Source organism: Equus quagga, chromosome 4, assembly GCF_021613505.1.
Source record: "Equus quagga isolate Etosha38 chromosome 4, UCLA_HA_Equagga_1.0, whole genome shotgun sequence".
NCBI classification, from domain to species: domain Eukaryota; kingdom Metazoa; phylum Chordata; class Mammalia; order Perissodactyla; family Equidae; genus Equus; species Equus quagga.
This window is the reverse complement of record NC_060270.1, coordinates 22,250,738-22,269,048: the sequence shown is the minus strand read 5'-3', so window position 1 is coordinate 22,269,048 and position 18,311 is coordinate 22,250,738. Positions and strand designations below refer to the sequence as shown.

At 38.3% G+C, this 18,311-nt stretch overlaps 1 protein-coding gene and 1 pseudogene across 4 annotated transcripts in view; both read left to right on the top strand.

The window, feature by feature from the left end:
* POLQ (DNA polymerase theta) overlaps window positions 1-18,311 on the top strand; it is a 98,672-nt gene that overhangs the window by 44,684 nt on the left and 35,677 nt on the right. For all 4 annotated transcript variants that reach the window (XM_046657851.1, XM_046657849.1, XM_046657852.1 and 1 more), the window contains exons 17-19: window positions 1,925-2,068; window positions 3,055-3,251; window positions 11,857-12,097. In XM_046657851.1, coding sequence (XP_046513807.1) covers window positions 1,925-2,068; window positions 3,055-3,251; window positions 11,857-12,097 — 582 coding nt within the window. The remainder of the gene's footprint in view (window positions 1-1,924; window positions 2,069-3,054; window positions 3,252-11,856; window positions 12,098-18,311) is intronic.
* On the top strand, window positions 232-639 carry LOC124237824 (ATP synthase F(0) complex subunit C1, mitochondrial-like; annotated as a pseudogene).

Sequence of the window (18,311 nt, the reverse complement as noted above, 5' to 3'; positions counted from 1 at the left end):
AGTGAACTGATAGGGAACTGAGACTTTTCACTATTGGATATTAAATGTAACAAATTTATTCAAAGTTTAATAAGTTTCTCCTATATGGGTTTATATGTAGAATAGCCTTATTGTTTGGCCCAAGAAGATTGATAATAGTTGCCCTCTGGTTAAAGAGATGGGTGACCCAGGGACACGTGGGTGGGAGAGCTGAGCACTGAGACCAAGAGCTCAAGCTAGGAGACTGAAAAAATGCAGACCAAGGCACTACTCATTCCTCTGGCTCTGATCTACTACGGTACTTGGGTCTGATCAGGCCTGTGTCTGCCTCCTTCTGAGGAGGCCAGAGATCCCATCTAAAGAGACTTCCTACAGCAGCTCCACGCTTTAGGTGGTCCAGTGGGAGTTGCAGACCAATATTGTCTCCTAGTACATTGACACAGTGGCTAAGCTTATTGCTGCTGGAGTCACCACAGTTGGTGTAGCTGGTTCAAAGGCCAGCACTGGAACAGTGTTTGATAGCTTGACCATTGGGTATGCCAGGATCCTGTCCCTCAAACAGGATCTCTTTCTTCTATGCCTGTTCTGTGCTTTGCCCTGTCTGACGCCGTGGAGCTCTTCAGTTTGATGGTTGCATTCTTCACCCTCTTCACGTTGTGAGGCTCTGTGGTTATCTAGGCATCCCTGCTGTTTCAACTCCAGGCGTTGCCTGGTGCTAGATTGTATTAAGCTTTACCATTAAACACAGTGTTTCTCTAAAAAGAAAAATTCATGTGTATATGTAATAACTATATATATTATTATATAATATGTAAGTATATAAATAGAATATAAATTTGTAAAAATTAAGATATATGTTTTGAATATGGATCACTGTTTTTGTGTTATCTTAATGGTATAACATGATGGTTTTTATTAATCATCATTGCTCATGTATTATTTTCTATTAAACAGTAAGATCCTTATTCACTTATATAATCACAAAAGTACATAGGAAATAGGCACTATAATTTTCACGGTGTACATTAGCTACATTTGCCAATACTTAAGTAGAACTTGTCTCTCCACTGATAGTCATGAATTCTATACTGAAATGTTGATCCTAATGTCATGTCAGTGACAGTGAGGATTCTGTATCATGGGTAATAGCTACAGTCAGTTTGACAACCTGTTGTGGAAATCAGGGATTTGATCAGATTTCTTAATTCTCTATATGAATGAATTTGTTCACAAAGCTTTGAGTATTCATTTGATCTTAAATTCATGGAGCACGTATGTTAATGACAATTTTATGTACTTTCATTGTTGACTCGTATTTTCTGTTTTTCGTTCAACAAACAAAATTGAGCACATTTTCTGTGCTAGGGGTTAAAGGGATAAAAACATTCACTTAAATTTAACAAATATGAGCAAGTTATTATCCAGATATTAGGGATATAATTACAAATAAGGTAGATTGGTCCTTGACCTATATATTTGTAAAATTGGAGATGCATTATTTTAGAAAAAATATTGACTCCAATTACAAAATCATACCTAATTCTTCCCTAGGAAGTAAGACTGTTGATTTTTCTGGAGTTTCTTAGAGTTAAGAATTGCTGAGTTCACTACAAAATTGTTGTAGCGTGCAAGTGGTCTTTATTTCTGTGAGTTATAGAAATTCAAAATGCAGCTTTTAAAAAATTTAGTTAATACCCATTTTAGTTATAGATGTATTTTAAGAAATCTTTGGTAGATTCTTTTATAGTGACAGTTATCTTAATTGATAAGAATCCTAGAAAGATCTTACATACACCTAAAAATGATTATCCAAAGAATGCATATATTAGGGATCTGGAAATTTTTTCCCTATCAAATAGTTTTTTATTATTATCATTGTTTTAACATTCAGTTTAATGGCTTTATTTTTAGAGGTTTTTAATTATTTCTCTTTTGATTTACTTAGTTAGCTCACCTCAGGACGCCCCTATTAGAGAGGATGGATTTCCTGTTAAAGGTTGTGATGACGTCTTGGTGGTTGGACTGGCAGTATGCTGGGGTGGAAGAGATGCCTATTACTTCTCATTGCAGAAAGAACAAAAGCATTCTGGTAAGTAATGACTATTTGACCAAGTCATCATATAATTTTCATGTAACCTCTGTTAGGATAGTGACTTGTTTGTCGAGAATAATTTTCTATTTATGTAGAATTTATTTTTAGGATTAAAAAAATTTTTTTTTTGGATGGGGGCTAATGTGGCATCATTTCATATGTTAACTAGAATGAATGCTGAGACACTGCCATTACGCCCCTCTGCTTGTCCCATGGGACTACTAATACTTTCTTTTCTTTTTGGTGGTAGCCTATCCCTGGCCACCTTGAGGGTTTGCTTTTGAAGACTGGATCATAGCAGTTTCTTTTCAGACTTTTTTCCTCTTATTGACTGGGTCTGGAACTCATCTAGAGTGTGAGACTATCCACAGTAGTTGAATCAACTAGCCTTTGGAAGAGTTTTCGGAATTGAAAGGATATGATCTGGAAATACGTTGTGATCTGATCATGGTTGTTGGATACTTAGCAGATTAATTTTAGACAGGAGCAAAATGAATAAGGAAACGTTTTAAAGGGTACCATATAATGTCTGTTCCTGAATAAGTATGAAATATTTTCAGTTGTTTTGCAGGAACATATGTTAGGGTGAGTAGTTAGTTGAACTTCTTCTTTTTTTTTTTTAGTATGTAACATTATATGTTCATACTAAATATCCCCTTAAAATTCATTTTAAAATAACTTTTCTGTCTTTAATACCTCATTTTGAGAAATGTAAATTTAGTTTTAGAAATCTTGATATGTAGAATTTTCTGTTACCTAATTAAGTAGAGTATTATAAATCACCTAGCCCAAACATCATTTTTAGATTATGAGGCACATCATCTGCATGGATGACGTGACCTGGATAAGGTCATGCTGAGTTATTGGTTACACAGAACTAGACCCTTAGGCTTCTGAGTCTTTTTCAGTCTTTGCACTAAAGATTGCTGCTTCAAGTGAATGAATATAATTTTTGCCTTAAAACTTTTTTTTTTTTTTTAAAGAAATTAGTGCCAGTTTGGTCCCACCTTCTCTGGATCCAAGGCTGACTATGAAAGACAGAATGTGGCACCTTCGATCCTGCTTTCAAAAGGAATCTGATAAAGAACGTTCTGTTATTGTCTATGACTTCATCCAGAGTTATAAAATTCTTCTTCTGTCTTGTGGTATCTCCCTGGAACAAAGTTATGAAGATCCTAAGGTTTCATGTCTTATTTAATTTTTGCATACTTAAAAAGTTATTTTTTAATGTTTAGAACTAATTCTTAAATGACTTGGTATTTGTTTAGCTCCAACAATGCAACTTAAGTTTTTTGGAGTAGTCACTGCTTTATCCAGTAATCTCATTCATCCAGAACAGAATATTATACACCAAATCTCTTTGTGCAGATAAAAACAGAGATGTCACAAATTCTAAACACTGAAGTTCGTATCTTTTCTCAGAGATTTAAAAATTTTATTTTTGTCATAAGTTCCAAGTTTTCTGTCTTACAGTAAATTAGAAATGAGAATTGTTAGATTTAGATATTTGATAGCAGGATGTTTCAAATATCCACGAGGATAGAGGCAGGAAATAGAAGTGTGTAGATATAAGAATAGTTAGGGGCCATTTAGCATGAGAACAAATCACCTTTCTAGCCCCTGAGAACTTTCCTATACAATGGTAAAGTGTGATACACTCTTCATAATGATGACTCTAAGTATTAAGGAAAAGATAACTTACGTTATTGTAGTATACATTAATAGTATAATGCGTTTTCAGAAGGCATTTATTTATAATACTTTAGTCCTCAAAGGGAGCCATTTTTCCCCCTATTGACACTGGATACATGAGGCATGTGAAATATTAATTTTGAGTTGAACTGTAATACTACTTGGTTATTATTATCAATATAATTATTAATAATAGGATAATTTTTAGGTTCTTAGTTTCTTTTTTCTTTTCTTTTTTTTTGTGAGAAAGATTGGCCTGAGCTAACATCTGTGCCAATCTTCCTCTGTTTTATGTGGGATGCCGCCCAGTGCTAGGTCCACACCCAGGATCCGAACCTGTGAACCCCAGGGGCTTGAAGTGGAGTGTGTGAGCTTAACCACTACACCACCAGCCTGGCCCCAGTCTCTTAGTTTCTTTAGCTTTTTTGGCAAAGATTTTCAAAGATAGTGTCAGATAAACTAAAGATATTATCCTTTTCTACACTTCAAGCCAGGCTTGGTTTACATGTGATAAATTCCTTGTAGTTTCTAAACTGACTTTTACTGGGTATAAAAGGTTGTCACTTAATTTTGATGCTCCAGAGTCCAAAATGAGAATATGGATAATATGAGCTTCTCAATAAAACTACCATAGCATCTCAGATTTATATAGCACCTTTTACATAAACTACTTGAAATATTCCATAATTGACTTTGTTAATCACAACACTTTTGATGTAAGAAGATGAACGATTAATTTACAAAATCTCACTTTTATAAGAAACATTTGCTAACTTTTACATCAGACTGTCTTTTACAATACCGCCTAGAAGAGTTCTGATCACCAATTTCTTTTCTTTTTTTTTTTTTTTTAAAGATTTTCTTTTTTCCTTTTTTCTCCCCAGAGCCCCCCAGTACATAATTGTATATTCTTTGTTGCGAGTCCTTCTAGCTGTGGCATGTGGGATGCTGCCTCAGCGTGGTTTGATGAGTGGTGCCATGTCTGCACCCAGGATTCGTACCAGCGAAACACTGGGCCGCCTGCAGTACAGCGTGCGAACTTAACCACTCGGCCACGGGGCCAGCCCCGAGATCACCAATTTCTAATGTTGGTAGAGGAGGCTTTTCCCCACACCCCCAGCAATTCCCCAGGTACCAGACTGGGTGTCCTACAATTCAACTCAATTCTGACACTGTCCACCTGGAGATAGTGTCAGATCCCACAGGTTAACAGTTCCGTCCTAGAAGACTTCTCCTGAGACACCAGTTGCAAGCCCAGGCTATTACCTGTACTTCTGACCAACCAGCTATAAATCAGAGGTTCCATGACCCCGTCCTTGGGCTCAGTTAATTTGCTAGAGTGGTTCACAGAACTCAGGAAACCAGTATACTCACTAGATTGCCGGTTTATTACAAAGGATATTGAAGGATATGAATCAACAGCCAGATGAAGAGATAAATAGGGCAAGATATGTGGGAAGGGGCATGAAGCTTCTGTGCCCTCTCTGAGCATGCTATTCTCCCCACATCTCCACATGTTCACTAACCCGGGAAGCTCTCTGATCCCTGTCCTTTTGGGTTTTTATGGAGGCTTCATTACATAGGCATGATTGATATTAAATCATTGGCCATTGGTGATCAATTCAACTTCCAGCCCCTCCCCCATCCCAGGAGTTCAAGGGGTGGGACTGAAAGTTCCAACTCTCCAGACACAGGGTTGTTCCACACTGCACCCCCCCCACCATCCTTCTGTTACCTACGACCATTTCAAAAGTCATCTCATTAACATAACAAAAGACACTTTTAACTCTCACCCGTTAGGAAATTCCAAGGGTTTTAGAAGTTCTGTGCTAGACAAGGGGATGAAGACCAAATGTATATTTCTTATTATAATTCATAATATCAGTCCATCCCCAGTCTTCAGACATGGTTGTCGTAATACGATTGTTATAGCAAAACAATTATGAAAGTCAAAGGATGCTGGCACAATAGTAGAATCTCATTCAGTCACTAATAACTGTCCAGGCCACCATTATTAATGTATGACAGTGTCTCCCAGGTTGCAGGCTTCTGTTTGATTTTGTCGGGTTCCAAAAGCAGGAGTGGTGTCAGTAATACATGGCTTCACTCTTTTGAGCATCTGGCATAATCAAGCTATAATACAATATCATATTTTGCTTTGAGTCTCTTTCGAAGTGTTAATGTAATATTGGATATCCCTCATTACGTAACTCATCTATTCATTCCTTCACCTATAGCTATTTTTCCTTCTCTCCATGGAAGGGATATTAGGTTCGGCTACTGTGCTGGTCTAGATTGCAGGCAACAGTGCTAGTCTATCAAGTGCCTCTCCCTCAGTCTACTCCCATTCAGGTAAGATAAGGTTACATAGGTGCAGAGTTAGTGGGCTATCTGACCACCAGGCAATAGATGCATTCAGTGTTAGCCCCAATTTTGCCATATGAGGTGAAGGCACATCCTGCCTCATCAGGCCCTTAGGAATTGTAACATAAAGGTTAAAAACACAGTTACAGTTTCTTGCTTAGGAATCATCCCTGCTTCCAGCCCTTATAAGTTATAACTCTGGTCCTCGCATCAGGTAGGGAAAAAGAAAAGTTGAGGTGATTTGGGGAAGAAAGTATACCAGCACCTTCTCCACCCCTTCTTCCCGAGATCCACCAGAAAAACAGAGAAATCTATCTGGTGGAATACTTCTTTAGCTCCACTCATGTTCATGTTGAGTGTGCGCACATACTTGTGAAGGCGTGTAAGCCAGCCCTTCATGCCTTTATCTCCCCTCATTTTAGACAGCCAATGTTTTAATTGCCCATTCCAATTCTCTAACAAACTACTACTCTGAGAATGATATCTGTCTGCCCATTGTTGGACATTATGGGCTGTAAAGTGTGTTCTGTGGTCTGAAGAAATGACGGTCAGCTGTCCAAACTGGTGCAATAACTTCTATTCCAGTTCTTTTATATCACTCTGAGCATTTGCTTCTAACACGGGGTAAGCAAAGCACCGTCCAGAGTGAGCATCTAGTCCCCCAGGACCCATTTGTAGCTCCATTTGTAGCCATCCCAGGGCTACTAGCACCATTCTCACTTGCCAGCTATGTTTCAGGGCCTTCTCACCAGGAAATCTGCCACATAGCCATCAGCAGTCTCTGTCTCTCTTATCGCAGGCAGAACAGGTCTTACTGGCATTCTGTGTCTCAGAGGATACAAGAGGAATATGTCTAGATTGCCCATCTTTGCATTCCTGCAGGGCCCCCATGTCCACTCATTTCATGGACCCAGGTGGCCATCTCAAGGGAGCACATGGGGATATCTGCTTGTCGATTCCAGTCACCTTCCAAACCTAGAAGGGCGTTTTTGTGATGGGCATTGACATGCCCTATGTTAATGCACCCCCTCAAATTTCCATAGGACCCTGCCACTTAAGGGCATCCTTTCTGTAAGCCAGGTTTCCATTGCCTTTCTTACTAACCACATGACAGGCAATGTGCTCTCACCCATGAGTCAGTAAAAACCCAAACATAGGGCCTTTTCCCAGCTGTTCAATTCTTTCATCACTGCTAGAAAAATAGTATGCAATTCATCTGTTGGGTGATCTGTTTTTACCTTCTTTGATCAGAGTGGTAGCCTTCCAAACAGGATGTTGTCTGATCGCCTTGGAACTGTCATCCACAAACCAGGCAGCTCTTTGTGGGTCAGTTGAGAACTGTTTATAGGGTACTGTCCAAGTGACAATAGAATCCAGCAGCAACTCACACAATTCCAGAGTCAGATCTAGGGGAAAAGAGGTTCCCTGTTCATGAGTATCTCCTCTTTGCATTCCAGACAGTAAGATCCTGTATAAATCATTTCCATTTTATTAGGGAACTGTTTGGTCCACTGCCATCTCCATTAGAGCATTTCTTGGACATCACCCAAGACTTTGTGGGTATTTCAGGTTTCAAGATCATGTTATGTCTTTCAGTCATAGGAGTAGCTTCAGTTAATAATGTTAGATAACAAGGTAGTAAATGCCCCTCAAGTGGAAATTCTCTTGTTTAAAGTCCCAGTAGTTGTCAGTGGGAGGCACTCAGGCTCTTGCCATAAGCCCCAGTATATGCTCCATATAGAGTTATTGCGCAGAGAATTTGTCCCTACCAGCACTCCAGCTTCTATTCTACACTGTATGGGCTTGGGTAATCTTACTCACTCCCATTTATCATGTCCAATTAACATTGCTTGAAGGGCAATTTACATGCCTTCTGTTTTACAATACTAGGAAGGGGAAATGTTTCCCAGTCAGACAGACATAATGTCCATTTCCAAAATACAATCAAGACTCAACCACTTCACATAAAGCTGTTCAAGCGTACCATTTCTACAGACTTTTACCTCAACCCTTACATTCCTAACTGAAGCCTCCGTTAGGACTTCATCAAGAGGTTTTGGTTTTACAAAACCTGATGGGAGAAGTGTTCCCCGGCCAGACATAATACTCATTCCCATAAAAGATTCAGGTAAAGGAGACGCAACTTCTTTATATACTACCTGCTTAAATGTTCCAACTTACACAATCCTATCAACCATTATATTTTTACATTCTCTTGATTGAATTGTAGGCTGAGTGAGGGCCTCACCAGTGGGTTTTGGTACCACAGTCCTTGAGACTCCCTTATCAGAGAGTCCTGCAAAATTCTCTTCCCCACCCCCTGAGCATTTTACCCATTCTTGTGCAAAGGGGTTTGGGGTCTCCAGTGAGGGGTTGAAGGAGGGATACTGGCCTTTTTATCTATCTTTAACTTGATTAATCTGCTTAACCACTGCCCCAAGCGATTGTTGGTCAGGTTTATCGTAATATTTGCCTTCATCCTTTTTAAATTTCTTCAAATTGGGATAAATACAGCAGACTTATTTGGGGCCCTTTAATGCTGGGGGACCAGCAGGGCGTCGCCTTGGCCTGCCTAACCTGTGGTAGTGTTGTATTAAACCTTTGTTCTAACCCCATCAATGCCTGTTTTATTTCCCATTTCTGAATAACCATCTAGAGATTTCTGCGTTGCTGGGATGAGTCCTATGACTATCCCCTTCCTGTTTCCTCTTTCTTTCACTCCTATCAATATTTGCTTTATTCACCTTATTTCTTAATAACATTTAAAAAATTTCCACCTTGTTGGGAAGTCTCTTGACTCTCCCTCTGCCTCTTCCCATTCTCTTGTTAATTAACCTTAAGTGTTTATTAGCATCTATAAGACCTATGGGGGGAAGCTGAGACAACAGATTTGATAAGGCTTCCCAAACTGTCCTAGATTTTGCAACAATAAGGTTTTATGGGATGCCCATGTGAAAGGGGCCCCCTAACCACAGCATTTACCATGACCTGGGTAGTGGGCATATTCAGCAGTTAATATGCTGGTCATCATAAAGTCAGTCCCACATGGCTTGCATATGAAGCATATCAGCTACTTTATCTGGGGTGTTCCATGTGGCATGTATAGGGGGAGACAGACAGTCCCCCTTCTCAGGGTACAGACCTCACAGTAGCTTTTATCCCATGCACCAGGCTGGCAGTTCCTTGGGGAATAACCTCCTGTGTGTCTGGATCACATATAATCATCTGTGATTGTTCCATAGTAAGCTGCGGGTCCTGCATCAACCCAACCATGCTCTTCCAATCTGCAGCATTCAAAGCAGAGACACTTCTAAATTCTTCTCATAGTCCACTTTAGTGAAGGTTCCTCAGGAAGCTGATGATAGACATCCACAAAATGAAACAGCTCCTTCACACTATCCCCCCGGTTTCAATAGTTTCTTGGTTTTGCCCTCCCCTTACATTGATTACCTTCTTGTGACCAGAGGTCTTAGAGGTACTCCCTGTTGCCTCTGCGTAACTTTTCCCTTTCTAGGCAGCATTGAGGCTTGTGGCTAAGGCTTAGCCTGACCCAAATCTGAGCTTGTTTTAGCATCAAGGTCTGACCCAGCACTTTATTTTACTTTCGATTTAGCCATTACACATAATAATAACCAAGAGATTTTATGTTTAGCGTGGTTATTATTTTGTATTTCCTTATATATCCAATGAACCAACTCCTTGGGAGTCAGATCTACTACCATTTCTAAATTCCATTGGTAGCTTTTACTTTCAGTAACTGATTGCAATGCAGCTGCACTTTCATACCATGGGTGACTAGGTAGCCATCCAGGGATCAAAGGATTATCATCCCCGCCCTTTTATCCTTTCTCTTCGAAAACTGCTGTGTCTGTAAGCCAGAGCCCTTCTAGCCAATCCCGTTTCTCTGACGCCAACTAAAATGGCTCTGAGACAAATTTCAACATATGTTTGGGAAGTTTTCCCCCGACACCACCACCCGAGCTAGGGACACCAGCTGGATGTCCTACAATTCAACTCAATTCTGATACTGTCTACCTAGCGATAGCATCAGATCTCACAGGTTAAGGGCTCAGTCCCATAAGACTGTCCTCTACTTCAAGGCCAATCACTAGCCCAAGTACTTCTGACCAACGAGCAATAGACTGGAGGTCCAAGCACTCCCTCCTTGGGCTTCAGAAACCAGTTGCAAGTCCAGGTTGTTACCTGTACTTCAGAGCGACTGGCTGTAAATCAGATGTTCCCATGAGCTCCTCCCCCTTTGGATTTGATTAATTAGCTAGAACGACTCATAGAACTCAGGGAAACATTTGCTTACCTTTACCAATTTGTTATAAAAGGATATGATAAAGGATACAGATGGACATCCAGATGGAAGAGATGCAGAGGGCAAGGTATGTGAGAAGGGGAGCAGAGCTTCCATGCCCTGTCCAGACATGCTGCTCTCTCAGCACCTCTGTGTTCACCAACCTGGGAAACTCTCCGAACACTGACCTGTTGGGTCTTTATGGAGGCTTCATTACATAGCCGTGATTAATTAGATCATTCCCCGTTGGTGATCAGTTCAACCTCCAGCCCCTTCCCCACTTCCCAGAGGTTGAGGGGTGGGACTGAAAGTTCCAATCCTCCAATCACAGGGTTGATTCTGTGGTCAACCAGCCCTCATTCTTAGGCGACCTAGGAGCATTCCAAAAACCACCTCATTAACATAACGAAAGATGCCTTTCCTCTCGCCACTTTGGAAATTTCAAGAGTTTTAAAAGCTGTGCTAGAAATGGGGACGGAGACCAAATTTGTATTTCTCATTACAATTCATAATATCACCCCCTCCAAAACTACATTCTTAACCTACAAAGGAAGTAACCGAGTCATGTAGTAATTGTTGGAATTATGAACAGGGTTTAGATTTCCTGATTCTAAATCCAGTTTTGATTTCCTAGATTTAGTATTAGAAATGACGGGTCTTCTAATCTTATAGGGAAGCTAAAAATAGCAATTAAATGACCAGTTGGATGGTCCTGATGACAGACCCTCATTCTGCGGGGAAAGCCTAGAGGCTTTCTGAAACTCTGGATATGAATTTTTAATGGTAAAACATTTATGCCTCACTTCTGATGTTGAAAGAATTAAATAAACCTAAAAGCACATAGGCCCATGGGGCTATCCAGGTGGTGTACTGGTTAAGTTCACACACTCTGCTTTGGCGGCCTAGGGTTCGCAGCTTTGGATCCTGGGCACGGACCTACACGCTGCTCATCAGGCCATGCTGTGGCGGCATCCTACATACAAAATAGAGGAAGATTGCCACAGTGGTTAGCTCAGGGCCAATCTTCCTCACCGGAAGAAAAAAAAATGTATATAGGCCCATCTTTATTATAGTAGCTTAGCCAAAATCAGCCTCAGTGGAGAAGAGTCTATTTGCATTTCAGAAACAGGATTTCAGTTAGCTGAGAGGTTTCACTTGGTTTTCAAGCCTACTTCAGAACTAGATTGGCAGGAGCATTGCAGTAATGGAAAAATTTTAAGTTTTCCTTGTTTGAAGGCTGCTGCTCTTATTGGTACCAAAAATGAGTCCTGGTGTAATTATCCTTTTCTTCTTTCCTGGGAAGACCACTGAATAAGTATTAAGTGAAAATAAGATTAGAAATGAGCTTTCTTTTTTCAGCTTTTAATTTAAGGGTAAAGAAATGTCTGAAAAATCAATAAAACATTCCAATCACTATCCCATTCAGGTGGCATGCTGGTTACTAGATCCAGATTCTAAGGAGCCGACTCTTCACAGCATAGTTACCAGTTTTCTTCCCCATGAGCTTCCACTCCTGGAAGGGATAGAGACTGGCCAAGGAATTCAAAACCTGGGGCTGAATGTCGACACTGAGCATTCTGGGCGATACAGAGCATCTGTAGAGTCCATTCTCATCTTCAACTCTATGAATCAACTCAATTCTTTGTTGAAGAAGGAAAACCTTCAAGGTAAGAACGAACTTCCTGGCATTTTTAGGCTGTTACAGACTGGTGATAGTCATATATTTAGTCACTCTTTATCACAGGTGAGTAAATTACACTTTTTTTGCAAACCCCATCTTTGGATTGTCTAGTCCAGGGTTCAACAGACTTTTCTATAAAAGGCCAGATTGTAAATATTTTTTTTTATTAAGATTATGATAGTTAACAACATTGTGAAATTACAGTTGTACATTATTGTTAGTCATGTTGTAGGTACACCACTTCACCCTTTGCGCCCTCCACCCATCCCCCCTTTCCCTTGGTAACCACAGATAAGTTCTCTTTGTCTATATGTTAACTACCACCTATGAGTGGAGTCATACAGAGTTCATCTTTCTCTGTCTGGTTTATTTCACTCAACATAATACCCTCAAGGTCCATCCATGTTGTTGTGAATGGGACGACTTTGTCCTTTTTTATGGCTGAGTAGTATTCCATTGTGTATATATACACCATATCTTCTTTATCCAATTGTCAGTTGCTGGGCACTTAGGTTGGTTCCACGTCTTGACTATTGTGAATAATGCTGCGATGAACATAGGGGTGCATGGGACTTTGGAATTGCTGATTTCAGGTTCTTAGGATAGATACCCAGTAGTGGGATGGCTGGGTCATAGGGTATTTCTATTTTTAACTTTTTGAGAAATCTCCATACTATTTTCCATAGTGGCTGCACCAGTTTGCATTCCCACCAACAGTGTATGAGGGTTCCTTTTTCTCCACGGCCTCTCCAACATTTGTCACTCTTGGTTTTGGATATTTTTGCCATTCTAACAGGTGTAAGGTGATATCTTAGTGTAGTTTTGATTTGCATTTCCCTGATGATTAGTGATGATGAGCATCTTTTCATGTGTCTATTGGCCATCCATATATCTTCTTTGGAGAAATGTCTGTTCATGTCCCCTGCCCATTTTTTGATGAGGTTGTTTGATTTTTTGTTGTTGAGCTTTGTGAGTTCTTTATATATTATGGAGATTAACCCTTTGTCAGATAAATAACTTGTAAATATTTTTTCCCAATTGGTGGGCTGTTTTTTTGGTTTCAATCCTGTTTTCCCTTGCCTTGAAGAAGCTCTTTAGTCTGATGAAGTCCCATTTGTTTATTCTTTCTATTGTTTCCCTCGTCTGAGGGGTTATGGAGTCCGAAAACATTCTTTTGAAACTGATGTCAAAGAGTGTACTGCCTATATTCTCTTCTAGAAGACTTATTGTTTCAGGCCTAATCTTTAGGTCTTTGATTCATTTTGAGTTTATTTTTGTAAATGGCGAAAACGAATGATCTATTTTCATTCTTTTACATGTGGCTGTCCAGTTTTCCCAGCACCATTTGTTGAAGAGACTTTCTTTTCTCCAGATTGTAAATATTTTTAGCTTTGTGGCCTAGATGGTCTCAATCACAAATATTCGACTTTACCACTAGTAGCAGAAAAGCAGCCAGACAATATGAAAATGAGTGTTCAATAAAACTTTGTTTATGAAAACAGGCATCTGGCCCTTATTTGGCTTTAGTTTGCCGACGTCAGGCTCTACTGTAAAGAAGAGAATTAGTGGCGTTTTATTCATTTATTGCTGATTTTATATTTGAGCTTTTTCAAATGACTTTTAGTCACACTTAGAACATATCTTTCATGGATTTAAAAAAGTGAACTGCTTTTTTTTAGAACCATTAAGAGTTATTTTTTTCAGCAAAGGATATTCTTGTGAATCTTTTTTTCCCTCATGACAAATAGTATGGATTTATTGTGCAGGCTGCTGGCCCAGATTGAGTGTCTTGACTTCAGAGAGCGTAACATATGCTTATGGTAGAAATGAAGTAGAACAAAGTTGTCTTCATTGTGAGAAGATTTAAAACATGAATTTATTGCCTGATTAATAAATACTAGCGACTGCATGCTGATGAATTCACACAGACCAGGGTTTGATTCTGCACTGTATCATTTATTCATGAGGGGCCTTGGGCAAGCTACTGAAACTAGAGTTCTTACAATGTTGTTATAGGTATTAAATGAGAGAGACCTTAGTGCAGTGTTTGCCACAGAGTAGGTGCTTGTTATTGTGTTTAGTTGATTATTATTGTTACTTTTACTGCTAGCACAAGCCCTCTGTGCTGATAGTAATGTTCTCCTCAATGTCACTGGGATAGAATATTATAGACAAAGATGAGACTGACTTGTTTGTTCATTGGAGACTTGCTTAAGTGCTGTTAATTAGCAGCTGTTGAACAGGCACTGAAGTATCTCAAACTCAGCTTTTCTCTAAGCCAGTGGAGTGGGAGTATGGGGCACACATGCCACAGGCCTGCTTCTCCATTTATGGACCATAAATGACTGAGCTGAATGGACGAAGGTGAATGAACACGGCTCTCTTTGCCTCGGTCTGCCTGCCCCTAGGGTAGGTCTCCTGGGTAGTCAGTGTAGTTCCTAGACACCCACATTTGATGATGGTGCTGTGGATTAGTCTGTAACTTTTTATAGACATTTCTTGCTCATTATCAGAATTAGAAGCTTTCCGTTTCTTTGGAAGAGGACTGTTCTACTACTTAAAGACAGTTTTTCATCTATGAAAAAAGGAGACTATGGTTTTCCTTTACAAAAAAGTACAAGAAATCCTCTAGATTTGTTTTTTAACTTTCACAATTTCAGTGTGTCTTGAAAGGTCCTTTTTTCTGCAAATTTTCAGAAGTGGGTGAGTAGGAGGTGTTGAATGCACTCTTGTATGGTGTTAAGTCCCTTTCTTATTGAAAGCACAGAATTGAAGCACATTCTTTTGGAGAAAATGTGGAAGGCTGTCAAATTTTGTTTAGAAATCATTGTTTCAAGATGTGCTTATTTATTTTAATAGACCTCCAGAATCTTCACCTTTTTCTTTTCTCATCTTCTTGCCTATTGGGTGGGTATGCTCTGGCAGCTGACTTTCTCCCAGTAGAAGGCTGATTTTTGTTTGGATGAGTAAATATTAACAACAGAATGTATTTGCTCAATGTGACCCAGGACAAAGTATGCTGTTCTCTTCATGTGGATCAATCAGGTCCTTTCTGGTGTGGTTTAAACATGTATGAGGTGATTTTGTAGGTATGGAGTGAGTTGGTTTCTCTCTTTTTAAAGGACTTCAGCTGTACAGATTTGTATTAGTCATAATCTTTCTTTCATGTACACTATCATCATTGGTCCATGTATGGTCCTATTTATTTATTTTAGTAATATAATCAATAACTAACTCACATTATTAATAACTTCACATTTGTGTCTATTTATGTGCTCCTCCTTTCTTACATATCCCAAGTTTTATGTCTATTATTCTCTTATTTTTTAATTCAAATTTTATATTTTAATTAAAAAAATTTTAGCGTATATATAAGTTCAAAAATTATATTATTTAGTTTTTCTTGTTTTTGAACTTTATAAAACCTCTGTCATACTGGGACTTGCTTTTCTCATTCAACATCATGTTAATAAGATTCGTACATATTATTGCAAGTACCTATAGTTTGTTCATTTTCACTGTTGTGTAATATGTCACTGTGTAAGTATGCCAGAATTTATTTGTGCATTTCCTATTGATAAATGTTTGTGTTGTTTCTAGTTTTGTTTTTTGTTTTGCTATAACAAGTAGTTCTGTATACGTGTTCTTACTCATATACATGTCTCCTGGTACATGTGGCAAGAATTTCTTTTGGGTATGGAATTGCTCTTTCATGTTAATGGGAATTTTTAACTTTATAAGATTGTGTTAAATTGTTTTCCAGAATGATTGTATAAGTTCACTCTCTAAACAGCAATGTGAAAGAAATCTTGCTGATTCATATTGTTTCCACTTTGCCAATTCATTGGTTGTAAAATGACTATAATTTTCCTTTCTTGTCCTTTGTTTTTGGTAACAGAGTTATTCTAGCTTCATGGAATGAGTTGATGAATACAATCTCTTTTTATTTTGGAGGAGTTTATATATCATAGAAATAATGTTTTCCTTGAAATTTTGGTAGAATTTGCCTGTAAACTGTTTTTTTGTGGAAATATTTTTAACTACTACTTCAATTTCTTTAATAGCTATAAGATTATTCAATTATGTCTTTTTAATTATGTTTTGGTAAGCTATAATTTTTTAAGAATGTATCTCTTTCATCTAAATTTTCCAATTTATTGTGATAAAGCTATTGCTGAATTTTTTACATCTCTGGTTTATCTGTTATGTCTTCTCTTTCTTTCATAATATTATTTATTGTTCTATCTCACTAGAAGTTTATCCAATTTTTCAGTCTTTTCAAAGAACCAACTTTTGCCTTTGATCTTTCCTGTCGTTTCTATTTTCTATTTCCTTGATTTCTGTCAGCATATTATCTCTTTTCTTCTAGTTCTCCTGACTTTATTTTGCAGTCCTTTTCCTAAGTTTGATACTACACTCATTACTTTGTCAAATCATTTTTTTCTTTTCCAATGTAGGTATTTAAGGCTGTAAATTTCCCTCAAAGCTCTACTTTCATTGTATCTCATAGGTTTAACATGTAATGTTTTCATCATTTTGTCCTAAATATTTAAAAATTTCTGTTATGATTCTTTTTAACTCATAAACTATTTAGAAGATTTGTTTTTAATTCCCAAATATTTAGAAACTTTTTATTTTGTACTTTTATTATTACCTTCAAACTTAGTTGTATTGTGGTTAGAGAACATGGCTGTATAATACCCATTCTTTGAAATTTCTTGAGTTGCTTTGTGCCTTAAAACCTGAACTATTGTGTAAATGTTCTATGCGTATGTAAGAGAATGTGTATTCTAATTCTGGATGCAGAATTTAATATCTATGTCAAGGTTGTTGTTTAAATCTTCTATATCTAATTTTCCCTGTAGTTCAGTCAATTTTAACTGTATATTTTGAGTCCATTTTATTAGACGCATACATGTTTCAAATTGATTTATCGTCCTGGTGAATTAAACCTTCTGTCATTATGTTGTGACCAGCTCTACTACTAATATGATTTTTATTCTTAGTCTATTTTCTGGAATGAATATGGCAGCAGTAACTTTCTTTTGATTGATATTTGCCTCAGACATCTTTTTTCTATCCCTTTTAACCTTTCTGGGTCCTTATGCTTTAGATGTGTCTTATAAACAAAGTATAGCTTATTCATTTATTTTTCAAACTTACCTATTTTTTTTACAAATTTACCAATTTATTGTGATTATTGATGTATTTCTATTCATTATGATTATTGAAATATTTGTACTTTATTTTCATATTTCTTTGCTATCTTGTATTTTTCATATTCTCTGTGAGTTCAAACACGATCCTAACTTGGCAGAAGCCTTCCTCTAGAAAGGTTTTGCTCTTGCTTCTTCTGGTTACCAAACTATAATGCATCCAAGGACCACATTAACCTTCCTTGAGAGTTTTGATTCAGAACAGAAGTCTGAGGATCAGCTTCTCCTCCTGTTGCTATTTAAAAGATCTATATTTCTTCAACCTTTTGGCTATAGAACTTCATTCCCATGACAACCTAGCTCCTTCCTACTGCCTGAGGATCCAGGCTGGCTCCCTGTCACTCTGACTTTGCTCTGACTGTGCTTGTTCTGACTTTAGTTTCTTATTTCTCTGTGGTCCCACGTCCCATGAATTTCTGCTCTGTGTCCAGGCCTCCAGAGCCAGGCTCTGACTGCCCAGTAACTCCTCCTGACTGTTAGAGGCCAGTAGCTCTCACTTGTTTGTTTTTAGTGGTCTCTGGAGATCTCTCCTGCTGATTAGCACCAGTAATGCCTCAAAGAAGGGGTACATGTGGATCTGGGGAGGGCAGGCCAGGGTTGCTCAGAGTCCTAGTGACCCCATAGTACTGGAAGCTGAAGTCTTTGGTATGGATTTTTTCTTAATGATTTAGGACAGCATTTCCCACAGTGCATTCTATTGACACTTTTCAGGATGTTAATAAGTATCATAAAATGAAGGATTTTATGGTCAAATAATTTGACTTTTGGTTAATACAAAATTAAATAGTCCTTTTTGCTTCAGGTCTTCTCAGAGCCTTAAATATATTAGCAGGCATCATGAATATCCAAGAACAGTATACAAATGCTGAAACTCACATTATACAGTGTCTCTCAACTCCACCCTTGATTTAGAGGATTTTTGAGACTAATATTCTAATGAACATACTGGGAAAACTGATTTGGAATGAAGACAACCCTGTTGAG